This window comes from Pantherophis guttatus, chromosome 6, assembly GCF_059756535.1.
Source record: "Pantherophis guttatus breed Tessera chromosome 6, ASM5975653v1, whole genome shotgun sequence".
Classification (NCBI taxonomy): Eukaryota; Metazoa; Chordata; class Lepidosauria; order Squamata; family Colubridae; genus Pantherophis; species Pantherophis guttatus.
The window spans coordinates 55547016-55560627 of record NC_142068.1 but is presented as its reverse complement, the minus strand read 5'-3'; the positions used below and the strand labels follow the sequence as shown (position 1 = coordinate 55560627).

Sequence of the window (13612 nt, the reverse complement as noted above, 5' to 3'; positions counted from 1 at the left end):
AAATACAAAAGTCAATTTCTTCCTGTTGTATATTCTTATATATTGTAAGCCTGCCAGAGTAACTTGGGACAGTGAGATGGGTGGCATATAAATTTAAGAAACAAACAAGCAAGCAAATAAATACTTCTGCAAGATAGGAAAAGGAAAAGATATGGAGTGAAAAGAGAAAAAAAAAGAAGAAAAAAAGAAAAGGTGGAATAAAACATGCAAATGAGAGGAAATGCAGTAGCTGGGAAACAAAAGTGAAGCCCTGCAGAGGTTAAGATACAGAAGGGTAAATTTACCAGGTAAACAGTCTCTCCCAGCAACAGCTCTTCTTCGGGTTTTCAACATCCCTGCTCTACAGAACCAGCGTCAATAGCCATTTATGTCTATTGACCACTCCAAGAGCTTTTTCAAATAAGCCCTAACAAATAACAAAGGTTTGTCTTTTGCCGGGAGGTGGCTTTGTTTTGTTTTGTTTTTTGATGCTAAAAATTCGGGCACATTTAATTTTATATGTTTCTAGAGGTGAGTAGCTACATCACCACCTACTTATTATCAACTTCCAATTTCCTCAGCTAATTGAATGAGAAGGTTATCAATTCAGGAGAGAAGGTAAAAGCTGAATAAAGCCTGAAACTAAGATTAGAAAAGAGAAGAAAAGCATGAAGATATTTGGGGGGAGAAGTCTATATATAAAAAATACTCAAAACTTTAATATAAAATACCTACCAAGATCAGTACAGTAGTCCTCGATTTACAATAGTTCATTTAGCAACTGTTGAAAGTTACAAAGGCACTGAAAAAAGTAACATGACCGTTTTTCACACAACCATTGCAACATCCCCATTGTCATGTGATTAAGCTTCAGACGCTTGGCAACTGACTCATATTTATGACGGTTGCAGTATTCTGGGGTCAAGTGATCGCCTTTTGCGATCTTCTGACATGCATAGTCAATGGGGAAGCCAGATTCACTTAACAACCGTGTTACTAATTTATCATTAACAACTGCAGTGATTCATTTAACAATAGTGGCAAGAAAGTTCATAAAATGGGGCAAAATTCATTTAATAACTTTCATGTAGCAACAGAAATTTTGGACTCAATTGTGGTTGTGAGTTGAGGACTACCTGTAATTCATTGTCTCATTCATCATAAACCATAAAATATGAACTTGCAGTTTAGACATTGAGGGGTACTCCCTCCTCATATTGGTTTGTATTAGTTTAAGCAAAAGCAAATCATTTTATGGATTGTTTACAATATGTAAAGACCAAAGAACCCTACTTTCCATTTTACATTGTTTTCTATGCAAAAGGTTTTGAAGCATCTAGCATACCAATTCAGTGTGCTTAGAAAAAGAAGTAATAGGGAGAGTTGTTTTGTTCCTGCCAAATGGCAAGCTATCAAGTAGCAGGATTAATGCAATTTTAAAATCTCCAGTTATTTAACACAGTCTCATCATTTCCAATTCTCCACTATAATATATAGCCATCCTTGAAAAGAATTTTATCATATAAACAAATTCATAAATTAAAGTTCCTTTGAAAAATAAGTTTCTAATCCACATTGCCTGATATTAACGGCTCAGAAACCTAATTCAATTTCTTTTTGTTTGTCAAATAATTTAAATGCCAACACATTGTAGAATCTTTTCACTTTTAATTATTTTACCACTCTGCTGTTTAGAGGATATTAAAAAAATATAGGTCACAGGATATGAACAGCAAGAGTTCAGTGATGAAAAAAGAGGTTTATTTTTTATGATTTTCTGCTGACATTTGAAGATTAACAAATTTCTTCAGTAGGAAATAGGTTTCTTATACATACAGTGTAACTGACCCAACTGAGTGATCTTGAAATGATAAAGTAGTACAGAACTCTTTCAGTTTGTAAACAAGAAATAAAATAGGTCCACGTTTCCAAATACTAACAATGGCCTTAATCCTTGCAGCTTTTTCTGAGACTTTGGGAAAGCTCACATGAAAGATAAATTACTATAAAAGCAAAAGCAAATGTTTCCTATCATATTTAAATGTCAATTTTTTTGCATATTTAAATGCCAATTTTTTTAAACTATACTGCCTCAAACTCCGTAACTTCTATTAGTGAAATGTCCACAACAGATTGTACTCTGTATCCTTGAACTGAGCAGAATCTGTACCAGAACACTATAAAATATTCCATACATGAAATGTTTCTCTAAAAACTCTAGAATCTTGATGTGAGACATAAATTTTGGAGATTTTTAAACTAGTGGTGTAGGGAGGGGCTGTTTCCAGCATCAGATTTCCCTTCCAAGTATTGATGCTTCCTCTATTGGAAGAAAGTACCTAAACATCCTGTTATTCCTAAAGTACTCTAAATCAGCTATAGTAGTACATCCTTAATGGTTCTGTTTGTTTCAAACATTTGGAAGGAATTATCAAAACCATCTTCCAGACATTCAAATCAAAACATCTTCAGCAGATTGGTGTCCTAGTGCAGGGATCCCCAACCCCCTGTCTGCGGCCCAGTACTGGGCTGCAACCCATTCACAACGGCTGCAGAAGTGGTGGGCAAGTATGTGCGCTCATGAAGCTGCATTTGTGAAAGTGGCTCAGCCGCGAGAAGCAATCCCTGCTGCCATCGCCTCCGCCGGTCCACTCAGGTGAAAAGGTTGGGGACCACTGGTCTAATGTTCCAAATGTTCTTGCAAAACACACAAACATTCGATTGCAATCTTCCTTTCCATAACTCGATTCCAGTATTCCATGACACCATCATTCTGTATGGGACGAAATATTTCAAGAGTGATGTTCCTCTTTCCTTCCCCCCCCCCTTCTTCTTTTCTTAAGGTTAAATAACAGCATCTTAAGCCTTAAATTCTTCAGAGGATTTATAAGCTCTCTAATCGTTTTTAACTACCAATAGTGTTTTCTGAACTTCTGTTGTTTTTTACAGTCTAAAAATGTGCCTTGAGAAAGGCTGTGATTCAGACATGGTAAAGTAGAAACAAAATAGGTTCTTTGAGCAATATTATAAAATAACTAAATTTTAATAAACAATTTGTTTTCCTTAAAGCCTATATTTAATTAATATGTACTATCTGAGAAATCAGTTTAGTTTTCAGAATTGTCTGTGATCAAATGCCAAATTAGAGGATTTTTTTTTTCTGTCAGTGTATAAAAGAGTGAAAATTGTAAAAATAATTTTCTTCCAGGTCTGAGATAGCATCCCAGATATAATTAGCAAAGATTAAAAGTCAGAGAATAAGACATATTCAGCAGGAATCACACTGGCTAAATTGTTCTCTTTGATGAAACAGCTGCAGAATTATGTAAAAAGCTTATGGTCTTTTTTAAAAGCCGACCTAATTCACATAGCTTCTTAAATTGCTTTTGCAGTTTGTATCTTCTCTTTACTGGTGTGGTAATTGCAGCTTACTTGGAATACATGGGCAATTTGTGCTAATTGCTGATAGGTTTACTTGGTAGCCACAGGAACTGGTTATTTCTGTATTTATTTATATTTCATGTTTCTAGATCACCCATCTCAGGGCAGTTCAGGTGTATGTTATTACAAGTATGCTGAAATAATTAGGAGAAAATCAGAGACATTTGTTAAAATTTAAATCAGATTCTGACACTGGGATTTTACATAAATGTTTCTAAAATGTTAAACAAACATATAACATGTGTTTTCCAACTGGAAAAGATTCTAGAAATTCTCAGAGAAAAGATTTTTCCAGTTCTGTTGTCTATATAATCATTGAGATTCCAGTATTGAATTTTAGATCACTTGTATAGAATACACGTTTGCTCTTTCAAGACAATTTTAAAAACTTAAAAATCTTTTATATTTGACAAGTGAATTGCTAATCAAAAGAGATGATTTTACAAGCAGTACTGATCCCTATATTTTACAGTATCAATTGATAGCACTTCTGATTTCTGTTATTGTGTATTTTAGCTGCTATTAGTTAGGTTAATAATCTATGTTCTATATTTATTTTAACTTTTTATTCATTGTTGATTTGAATAAGCTGCTGTGATTTGTTTAAATTTAACAGAATTGTTTCAGAATAATATATAAATAAACAGAAATTATTAAGTCTGTCTTAGACATCCCTTTGGAGCAGTACTTAATCATTATCAGAATAGACATATGCTGATAGACAAAAGTTCTATCTCAAGCTTGAGATGTTCCACTCCAAGCAAAACACAGCTGGTCTGAGCAAGTAGTTATCATTAAGATATATCTGTTTTGTTGTCCCTATAAGATATTTTCTAATGAAACTTGGTTTTAGGAAGGGCAAGAAGAGAATATTTCCAAAGATTTGAGAATTCTAAAACTATCATTATATTGTATATAAGTATATACAATACTATACAGCTTTATAAGGTTGTTTCCAAAGTAGAGTTTCTTGTTTGCATAGAGTATGTTTGGGTTTTAATTATACTTGTGGCACACTGGCCATAATGTTCCAGAACTGACCACTACTACATTTATTGTTAATAGCAAAGTAGTATCTGTGACATGGATACAGCTATGATTGATAAGTTAATCTGTTTCTCTCTTGCTAAAAAACATTGTTTGAAATCCTCAATTTTCCTCAAAACCATGATGGGCAGCAGTAATACATTTTTCCAGGGCCATCTGGTATCAATCATGGTATGTAGAAAATTGGAACTTGGAATGTAAGAGAAGTAAATGATAGAGCATATATTAATACAGAAAAGAAAGAGAATTGATATGCTTTAGGCCTATGGAACTTAGAGAAAAGGAAAAGATGTAATAGATATGAATGAAGAAACAAATAAATAATATAACACAAAATTATCCTATAGGCCAGTTATTTAGGTAATGGTATTAACTTTCCCAATTTCAGGTTGCATTTATAAAGCATACTGACATATTAAAAATGTTTACTTTTATATCAGAGAAAGTGAATAATTTTGGATACCTTGAATAGAAAATATAAAGATTATAGAATTTTCTTAATTCTGGTTTCTTTTATTATGAATTAATTTAGTTGATGTCATGAATTACATATCTTCTTGCTAAGTTTTTTTTTTTTTAATTTGATTTATATGCCACCCTTCTTCGGAGACTCAAGGCGGCTTACAATGCGCTAAGCAATAGCCTTCATACTTTTGTATATTTATACAAAGTCAGCTTATTGCCCCCACAAACTGGGTCCTCAATTTACTTACCTTAGAAATGATGGAAGGCTGAGTCAACCTTGAGCCTGGGGAGTTTCGAACTAGCAGTAATTGCAAGCAGCTGAATGATAATAACAGGCTATTAGTCTGCTGCGCCACCAGGCTCTATAGTATAGTATAGGCTCTTTGGTATAGTGTTACTCCACGTTGGAGTAACGCTATAAATTATAGAGATTCTTCAAATAACTTTTGAAAAAATATTGTATTAATAGTTTCCGATTTGGGTAGAAAAGGTCATTTTAAGTACTAGTTGGATAATAAGATATAACATATATATTCTGTTTGAAATCATTATTATTGATCTGTGAAATGTACTGTGTTTTATAAACCTAGTAATTATATGGTATATACTTTTATCTCTCTCAAGTACAATTTTGCACAAGATACTAGCAGAAAAACATTTAATTTTATGAATTATAGACCCTAATATTAACAATGAAAATTATTTTTCATGTTTTCTCCCCACAGGCAGAACTCATAAAAGGAAGTTCACCAAGTATTGGACTCACTCTGCGTCAGATACAGGCTAAGGAAGGAGAAACAGGTCACGTTGTTATTGAAACTGTTACACCAAATTCTGCTGCTGCTGCTGCTGACCTTCAAAGGGGTGACAGGCTATTATCTATTGGAGGTATGCAGTGAAACTACATGGACTAAGCTTAATAAGATTTGCTAAACTGTATGTAATTGGGGAAGTGCTCAGGTATAAAAATTAAGTGACATTATGGGGAATGTATTAAAAAAACTTTCATCCATCCTTTATCTGTCACAACCAAGCAGGATAATAAAAAGTTTTATTATATTGAGGGCAATAGTGCCCTAATGAAACAATATCATAACTTGTTTTCAGTTACATGCCACAATTACATTTTAGTGTTATTTTTAGAATAAAAATACTTATGTTTTAGATATATTTTTCTCAACATTGAAGGGGCATTATGTTTGGAGAATAAAAAACACATAAATATTTCAGGAAAGCTCACATCAGTATTTGGTATCAACCTTGGCAGCTGTTGAGGAAATGGTTTTCATTCAGTAGAAGAGATACAAACAATTGAGTGCCTAGGTAACTCTTTATGTAAGATTGTCCTTGGTACAGAAGGGTTCACTATATGTGATGTTTGTGTAGAGAATAGTAAGTGTGAAGTTTTAATTCTCTAAACCTTTATAATCTGTTAACAGTGTTGTTTTGTGTTAATATTGTGTGTGTTTTCTTAAAGAGTGATACATTTTATGTATGTGTTGCATTTTAATCTGTCCTTTTCTCTTTATCGCCTTGGGAGATAAAATGGGGTAAGGGAGATTGACAGTTCCAGAGTCAGCCTGTGAGTTCTGAGGTTGGAGGGAAGATCTCCCTGCTTCTTCCTTTCCTTGTACATTGTACCTATTGTAACCTTGGGACTATGATGATGATTATTGTCATCATTATTTACCCCACCGTCAGCTGATTGGTTTGCTTGGTGCTTTCCAGTCAAAACTCCTGGCAACTGCCTGGACAAATCCTGCAGTTTTCTTGGCAACATTTTTGGAAACAGTTTGCCATTGCCTCCTTACTAAGGCTGAGAATGAGGGACTGGCCCAAAGTTACTCATTTGGCTTTGTGCCTGAGGTAACTAGAACTCATCTCCCAGTTTCTAGCCTAGTGCCTTAACCACTGCACCAATACCAGCTCTCCCTCCATCAACAGTCTTAGTGTAAATACGGTTTCTTTGTTGTTATAATGCAAATGGTAATTGCTTTACTTCCTATTTACATTACTATCTATACTAATAACATTGATGAGGAATTAATTGATAAGACAGTCCAAATTTGTGCATGGAAGGGAAAGGGACTGCATGGCTTTTCCTTGACTAGGTAGCATTCTCAGTTTAGGTATTTATCAGTTACTCCAGCAAATATTAATCATTATTGTTTTCCTCTCTGTTTTTTAATAGGAGTCAGGATTACATCAACAGCACAAGTGTTAAAACTTATCAAGCAGGCTGGTGAAAGAGTCACCATATATTATGAGAGACCAGTTGGCTATAGTCAGCAGACTTCATTAGCCCAAGATAATCTTTCTCAGTTGGAAGAATCAACATTTTCAGATGAATATTTGCTGAATGAAATAGATAATAAAGAATTAGATATAGAATTTGAAGACTTGGCAAATGCACTAAAGTCAAATGAATTCAAAGATGATTCTTCAACCAGTCCCAAGCACATACCAGTTTCACTTGCTGGTAAACCACCTGGAACCCTATCTCCAGTATTAAATCGCAAGTTACACCTAGGAAGTTATCAGGCATCTTCAAGGGTACTTTTCAAAGAGACATCCAGACCAGCAATACACAAAAGTCCTGATAACTTGGATATAAGTCAACAGACAAACAAACAGCCACAGTTAAATGTAACCAAACCACCTGTACCACCCAGACCACAGATTAAAGTGCCAGCAGTTTCTAGTGAAGTTCAAAATAAATTAGAAACTGGCGACTTATCTTCTGAGAAAGTGGACAAGCTCCCTCTTCCTGCCAATAATGGAGACAAGGGTTCAGAAAAGGTAATCAGAATTATTGATGTAGGAGAAGAATCTACAGGATCCAAACCAATTGCTAAGGAGTCTTCAGAAGTTTTACAGAGTTTTAAAACAATTACAAATAAATCAGAAACAGTAAAAGAAAGTACAGAATCTCAACAGAATATTAAAGTACCTGTCAATAAATCTGTTATAAGCAAATCAGAACTACATAAGGACATATCAGAGTATTCACAATATTCACTGAATGTTAAGGCAGTAGAAAACCATAATTCATGGGAATCACCAGAAATTCCTTACCGTAATCGAGCAGGTAAATGGGCAAGGACAAAAGGCTCTTCCTACATATTTGAAGTAGGAAAAGAACACACTTACCTAAATATTGGTGTTTGGTGTAGAGACCCTTTCAAAGTAGGTGGGCTGGTTTGTTTGGGATATGAAAGTATAAAACTTGAAGACATAGCTTTAGATTGTATAGCTACATCCTCCATGGAATTCATTAGGCTGTTTCGACTAAATCCTCCTGCACCTAAAGCTGCAGTAACTAGAACAGCATTGCGTAGTTTGATTTCACACAAAGGTTTCAATGAAAAGTTTTGTTATGGTGATGTCACTTTACATTTTAAATATTTAAAAGAGGGTGAGCCTGAAGACTCAAGTTTTCTGTTGGAAAAAGAGAAAGAAAATATTTCAGAAGAAGCAGTAGCTCCTGTTCTTTCAAAAGATGATCCTTACTTTGGACAAATTACTTATACTGAAAACAGGCATAATTTCCAAGATACTCAGTTTCAAAATCCAACTTGGTGTGACTACTGCAAAAAGAAAGTTTGGACAAAAGCAGCCTCACAGTGTGTGGTTTGTGCGTATGTTTGCCACAAAAAATGTCAAGAAAAGTGTCTGACAGATGCTCCCTTCTGTTTAGGAGCCACAAGACGACTTGATCGAGTTTTACACTCTTTTAAATTTGAAAACCAGGATTCTCAGTCCACACCAGGACCTCGTGTAGATTCAGAATTGAAAACTGCAAATAAAGCAACGGGTCTAACAAGACACCTCCTTAATACTAGCAGCAGATTCTTAAATCTCCGTCAAGTTCCTAAAGTTCGTATTAATGAGCAAGGACCTGAAGTGGTAGAACCTTCACCAAAGCAGACGCCACATCCTTCTGATAATGAAGGTAGTGATACAGATACCGGTGGCCCTAGTAGTCCTTCCAAGCAAGTAACCACTCCGGGGATTAAATTAGCAAGGAAGGAAGGAGGACTTGATGACAGTGTTTTCATTGCAGTGAAAGAAATTGGCCGAGACCTTTATAGAAGTTTACCTACAGAAGAAAGAATCCAGAAATTGGAGATTATGTTAGAAAAACTTCAATATGAAATAGACCAGGAACTGGAGAGCAACAATTCCTTAATTAGAGAAAAGAAAGAAGCAACAGATGCAAGGAAAAAGAAGCTATTGGCTGCTGCTCTGGCTAAATCGGGTGAAAGGTTGCAAGCTCTGACACTCCTTATGATCCATTATAAAGCGGGCATTGAAGATATAGAAGCTTTAGAAAATAGTGCTTTAGAACCTGGATCTAGAAAAGAGGATAAAGATGAAGAGGACAACAACTTAGTGGAAACAGATAATGAAGATGAGGCTGCTTTAGTAATGGCACCAGTACTTGAAACCCTACTTAAAGAAGAGGAGAGACTTGAATCCCAGAATGCATCTGTAGACTGATATTGCACAGTTGGTCTTGCAAATGATAAACTGGGAAACACTTTGCACTTAATCAAACTACATCGGATTTCAAAATTGTAATTAAACACTGAGATAATATATACAAGCTGCTTCTCCATTATTTTCAAACCCATGTAAGGAAATGGCTTTTATTTCCAGGTACAATATGGTTTTATTTTGTTGGACCATGTTATGTTTAAATAACATTTTGGGACTTTATACTAGGTGATTTTTAATTTATTTGAACTTTTTTCTAAAATGTATTTCTAAAATATATCAGGGTAAATTGCAAAAAAAAAAAAAAAAAGCATTCAGACTGATGTTTTGTTGGAATGAGTGATGCAGCCACTTCCTCCATGAGACCTAACACCTCTTTTGAGGGCTTTCTCCAGTCATCTCCACAGACATGTTCACACATAGCCTGCTTTTTGGCAATCTCAATGGAAATGTCATCTTCTGAAGGGCACAGCTGCCTCTCTCTTTCAAGAAAGAGCCCTTTGCTCACATCAACACACTTCCTGAATTGCCTTTGAAATGCTTTGCATAGTTTCTGTTCTCGTTTTTGTTCCTTTCATTGTTCAGTTTTAAAACTTCACATTTTTATTTTGTGCTCAAATTAGAACTACTGTAGCAGCTGCTGAGGGGCCAGTTTTGAAAAATTTTGTTATACTTTGCTATTTGCTTATCCAGTATATTTTGGAAAGGGGATTGTGATTTTCAGGTTTGTTTGTTGTTGTTTTTTTGCCAATGATGCATTATAGATAACACGCCTTTATTTTCAATTATTTGGTAACATTAGTATTCCAATGTCTGATTTCTCTGATTTTCTTTACAAAGAAGTCTGATTTTTTGAAAAGGCAATTACATTTTACTCTTTTGTTCTGTGAATTTATTAGTGTCTTTAGCAGGAAAAACCTTTAAAGCACATATCACTAAAACAATGGTCATCAGGTTCTAATTTCCCTGCTCAGAAACACCATAGGCATTCCTTTTTGCCTATACACATGCTATACCAATGTTTTGTAGAAATGTATTGAGAATGTGCCACAGGTTTTTCTTTGTTCCGTAACTAGATGGAAGCTTCATAAAACATACTCTTTTATGATGTAATAATGTTAAGTGCCCACAAGAAAATTTAATGGTAACCTTATGAGTTTTATTTTTGGAAAGAATCTAAATATTTAGAATTAATATGTAAAAGGATTTTAAAAATTAACACTAATTTGATTTATTCTCTGGTGGTTCTGGTGACAAAAAAATAAATAAATGACATATTCAGCAACTTAAGACTCCCATGTAGCCCTCACCCACCCATTGAATCCTGATTTCAGCAACACTAAAATAAACTTTGGCCTCATTTCTGGAAAAAAAAATATCAACTGATCTGAGATGAGGATTGTTAGTTAGAGTTATCTTGGTATTTCACATCATATTTCTTAATGTTTTGTTTTTATGTGCTTAATCATCATTTTTGATAGTGTTATAAAATAATTTTGTAAAACTAAAAAGATAGCATTCTGCATTACTCCTACTTGACTAACAAGCAACCACTTATGCTACTGCATAGGATTTTTTTGTTGTTATAATGGCAGTGAACAACATTTCTAACATTTTTAACTTTACAACTTGCCCTTACAATAAAAAAATAAATGGTTCAACTGCACAGTTGCCAAATTAACATAATCCATATTTTCCCAAATGAACCAATAATATTCAATCAATACTATAGTTAAAGAATATTATCTTTCAAAAATCATCAGCATAACAAAAGTTTGCATAAACTAGGATGTTTTTCCCTTTAGTTTCTGTCCAGATACTAACTTGCAAATGAGAATACAATGACAGAAATACTACAGATACTAGGTTTACTAAGCTAACATCATATAATAGTTACCTGTTTATGAAAGAGGCATGAAAAGTTGGGTATCAATACTCCACTATGATGATTGTATAATGTAAGATAAATATAGTGCAATATTCTAACTTGCGTGAGAATGGCAGCAAAATAATAGTATGGTAGCATCAAGGAAAACATATAAAGCATAGAATTATAATAAATACTGTTTTTAAGAATAACTATTGATACATTCCTTTTATATCTTTTGCTTCTCTGCTTTACTATACACAGCTGAAAATAATAAATACCACTGGATGCAAGAGTATCTTGATGTGGTGGTATGTTATTACTTGACACTAGCATATATTTATGGAAATCTGCCTGAGATGATTGTCAGATGATTTTATCATGAAAACAAGCTTTAATAAAAGTTTTTAAATAAATTCTGTTTCTTTGTTATAAGCTGTTAAATATTTAAAGAATATTTTAGCACATAACTAAAGGTTTCTTTTTTTTAATTTATTCCATGCTATGCTATTTTCTAGAACAATGGCTTCCTATGTTTTCAGTGTTTCTGTATTCAGTAAAAGTATGGTGGAAAGGTTATAGATAAAAGGCCTGTGTATCTGTAATGATGCTACAGTCATTCTTTCATAGGCCTAAGTAGAGTTAGGAATCCCCCACAATGGAAACTTTTATGGACCCTTTCTCATCCTGATTCCTGCCCAATGTTTTCTATTTCAATTCTCATCAGAGTCAGCTAGCCTTGTCTGTAATCAGGAAATTGCATTGGTAAAGGCTCCACATTGGTAAAAGGATGAAATCGAGAATGAGATTGCGCAGTTACATACAAGAAGTACTTGACTTTCTTTCTACCCTGTTTCTCCCAAATAAGACATCCCCTGATAATAAGCTCAATCGGGCTTTTGAGCGCATGGCAAAAAGGCCAAGCGCTTATTTCAGGGTTCAAAAAAAATATAAGACAGGGTCTTATTTTCAGAGAAACATGGTAATAACACATTTTCTTTAATTGAGAAATTCTTGATAAATCTGAAGAACTTAAAATCATCAATTAAAACTTCTTGGGAAGATTAAATTTATTTACAAAGTATGTGCAGTAGGGTTTTTTGTGTTTTCATAAGTATCTTCATATTATATTTCTAATAACAGAATTCTTAAAACATACTGTGTGATGCAACTCCTTGAGGTTATAGCAATCTAAGACTAAATATCATACTACTAGGGATTATATTCAATATCATTATCACAATCTCATAAAAGCAGTTCTGAATGCTTGTGTTATTCTCTTAAGATTATCACTATGACTTTTCACAGATAAGCATCTGAAAACATGTTACCTAACATACCTATTAGAGTGAAAAAAAATTACATTAAAAAAATATTATGAAAAAGAGATCAGAAAAATCAATTATCTGTTTTGAATGTACAAGAAAAACCACAATACCAGTAAGTAGATAAATATAAATAAAAACTAATTTTGTAGAGGAATTGGTAAATTCAGCACCATACATTTAGATATAAAATAAAAGGTAACTTTTGAAATAATATGCTGCATTGAAGCCAAATACAGACTGAGGTAAATACTTTTCTCTGTAATAAAGGTATCACTAAAATAAATGTGGTACAATATGTTGATTTGATTCTTACAGTTGTGCCAAAAGTAAAATCGATTAGAATAAATTAATTGCAATAGCACCTCAGCCTATTAGTTTATTATCCAGTAGCAATGTTTATAGTAATAGGAAGAAAACTGTCTCAGAAATTTCTGATCCAGAAATCTCCAGCAGCGCTTATTGTCTATTTTGCTGCCATAAGGACAACCATGAGGAAAGAATAATGTTTGACACTCTCCTATCTTACACAGTGGGGTTTTGTTGTTTAAAACTTCCTACCCATAATTTAGGGAATCTGTTGAAGAGTTGTGGATACAGAGCATTTCTTTTATCTGTCCAACATTTGAGTTTAAAGGGAGAATTCTGCAAATTGGTGAGAGATTAGAGGAATCGTCAAGTGCCTCTCTTTCCATACACTTGTTTCCCTTGCATATACATATATACCTGTATATAGACACAAAGATACCTGTTTGTCATTTAAGGTAAGATTTTTTGAATCCTTTCATGAGGGCAGCTGTTTACTCTTCAATGTATAGAACAATTTTAAAATATTTTTCTTTACACCATAGCTCACAGGGAGTCAACAACTGTGGATTTAAAGTATTTTCTCTGAAATTCAGCACAGTCATTTTGAGAACTGTCATAGTGGAGAAAGGAGACAAAGACTTGGTATCTTACCTTTCAGGACTAATTGGCACATTAACAGTAG

The 13612-nt window shown here is 33.9% G+C and overlaps 1 protein-coding gene across 3 annotated transcripts in view; it reads left to right on the top strand.

Annotated features, from left to right (window-relative positions):
• Nucleotides 1-9533, top strand: part of PDZD8 (PDZ domain containing 8) — a 36360-nt gene extending 26827 nt beyond the window's left edge. For all 3 annotated transcript variants that reach the window (XM_034440234.3, XM_087872935.1, XM_034440232.3), the window contains 2 exons: nucleotides 5658-5820; nucleotides 7124-9533. In XM_034440234.3, the coding sequence (XP_034296125.1) occupies nucleotides 5658-5820; nucleotides 7124-9432 (2472 nt within the window). In that variant the 3' untranslated portion in view covers nucleotides 9433-9533. The remainder of the gene's footprint in view (nucleotides 1-5657; nucleotides 5821-7123) is intronic.
• Nucleotides 9534-13612: the final 4079 nt, after the last annotated feature.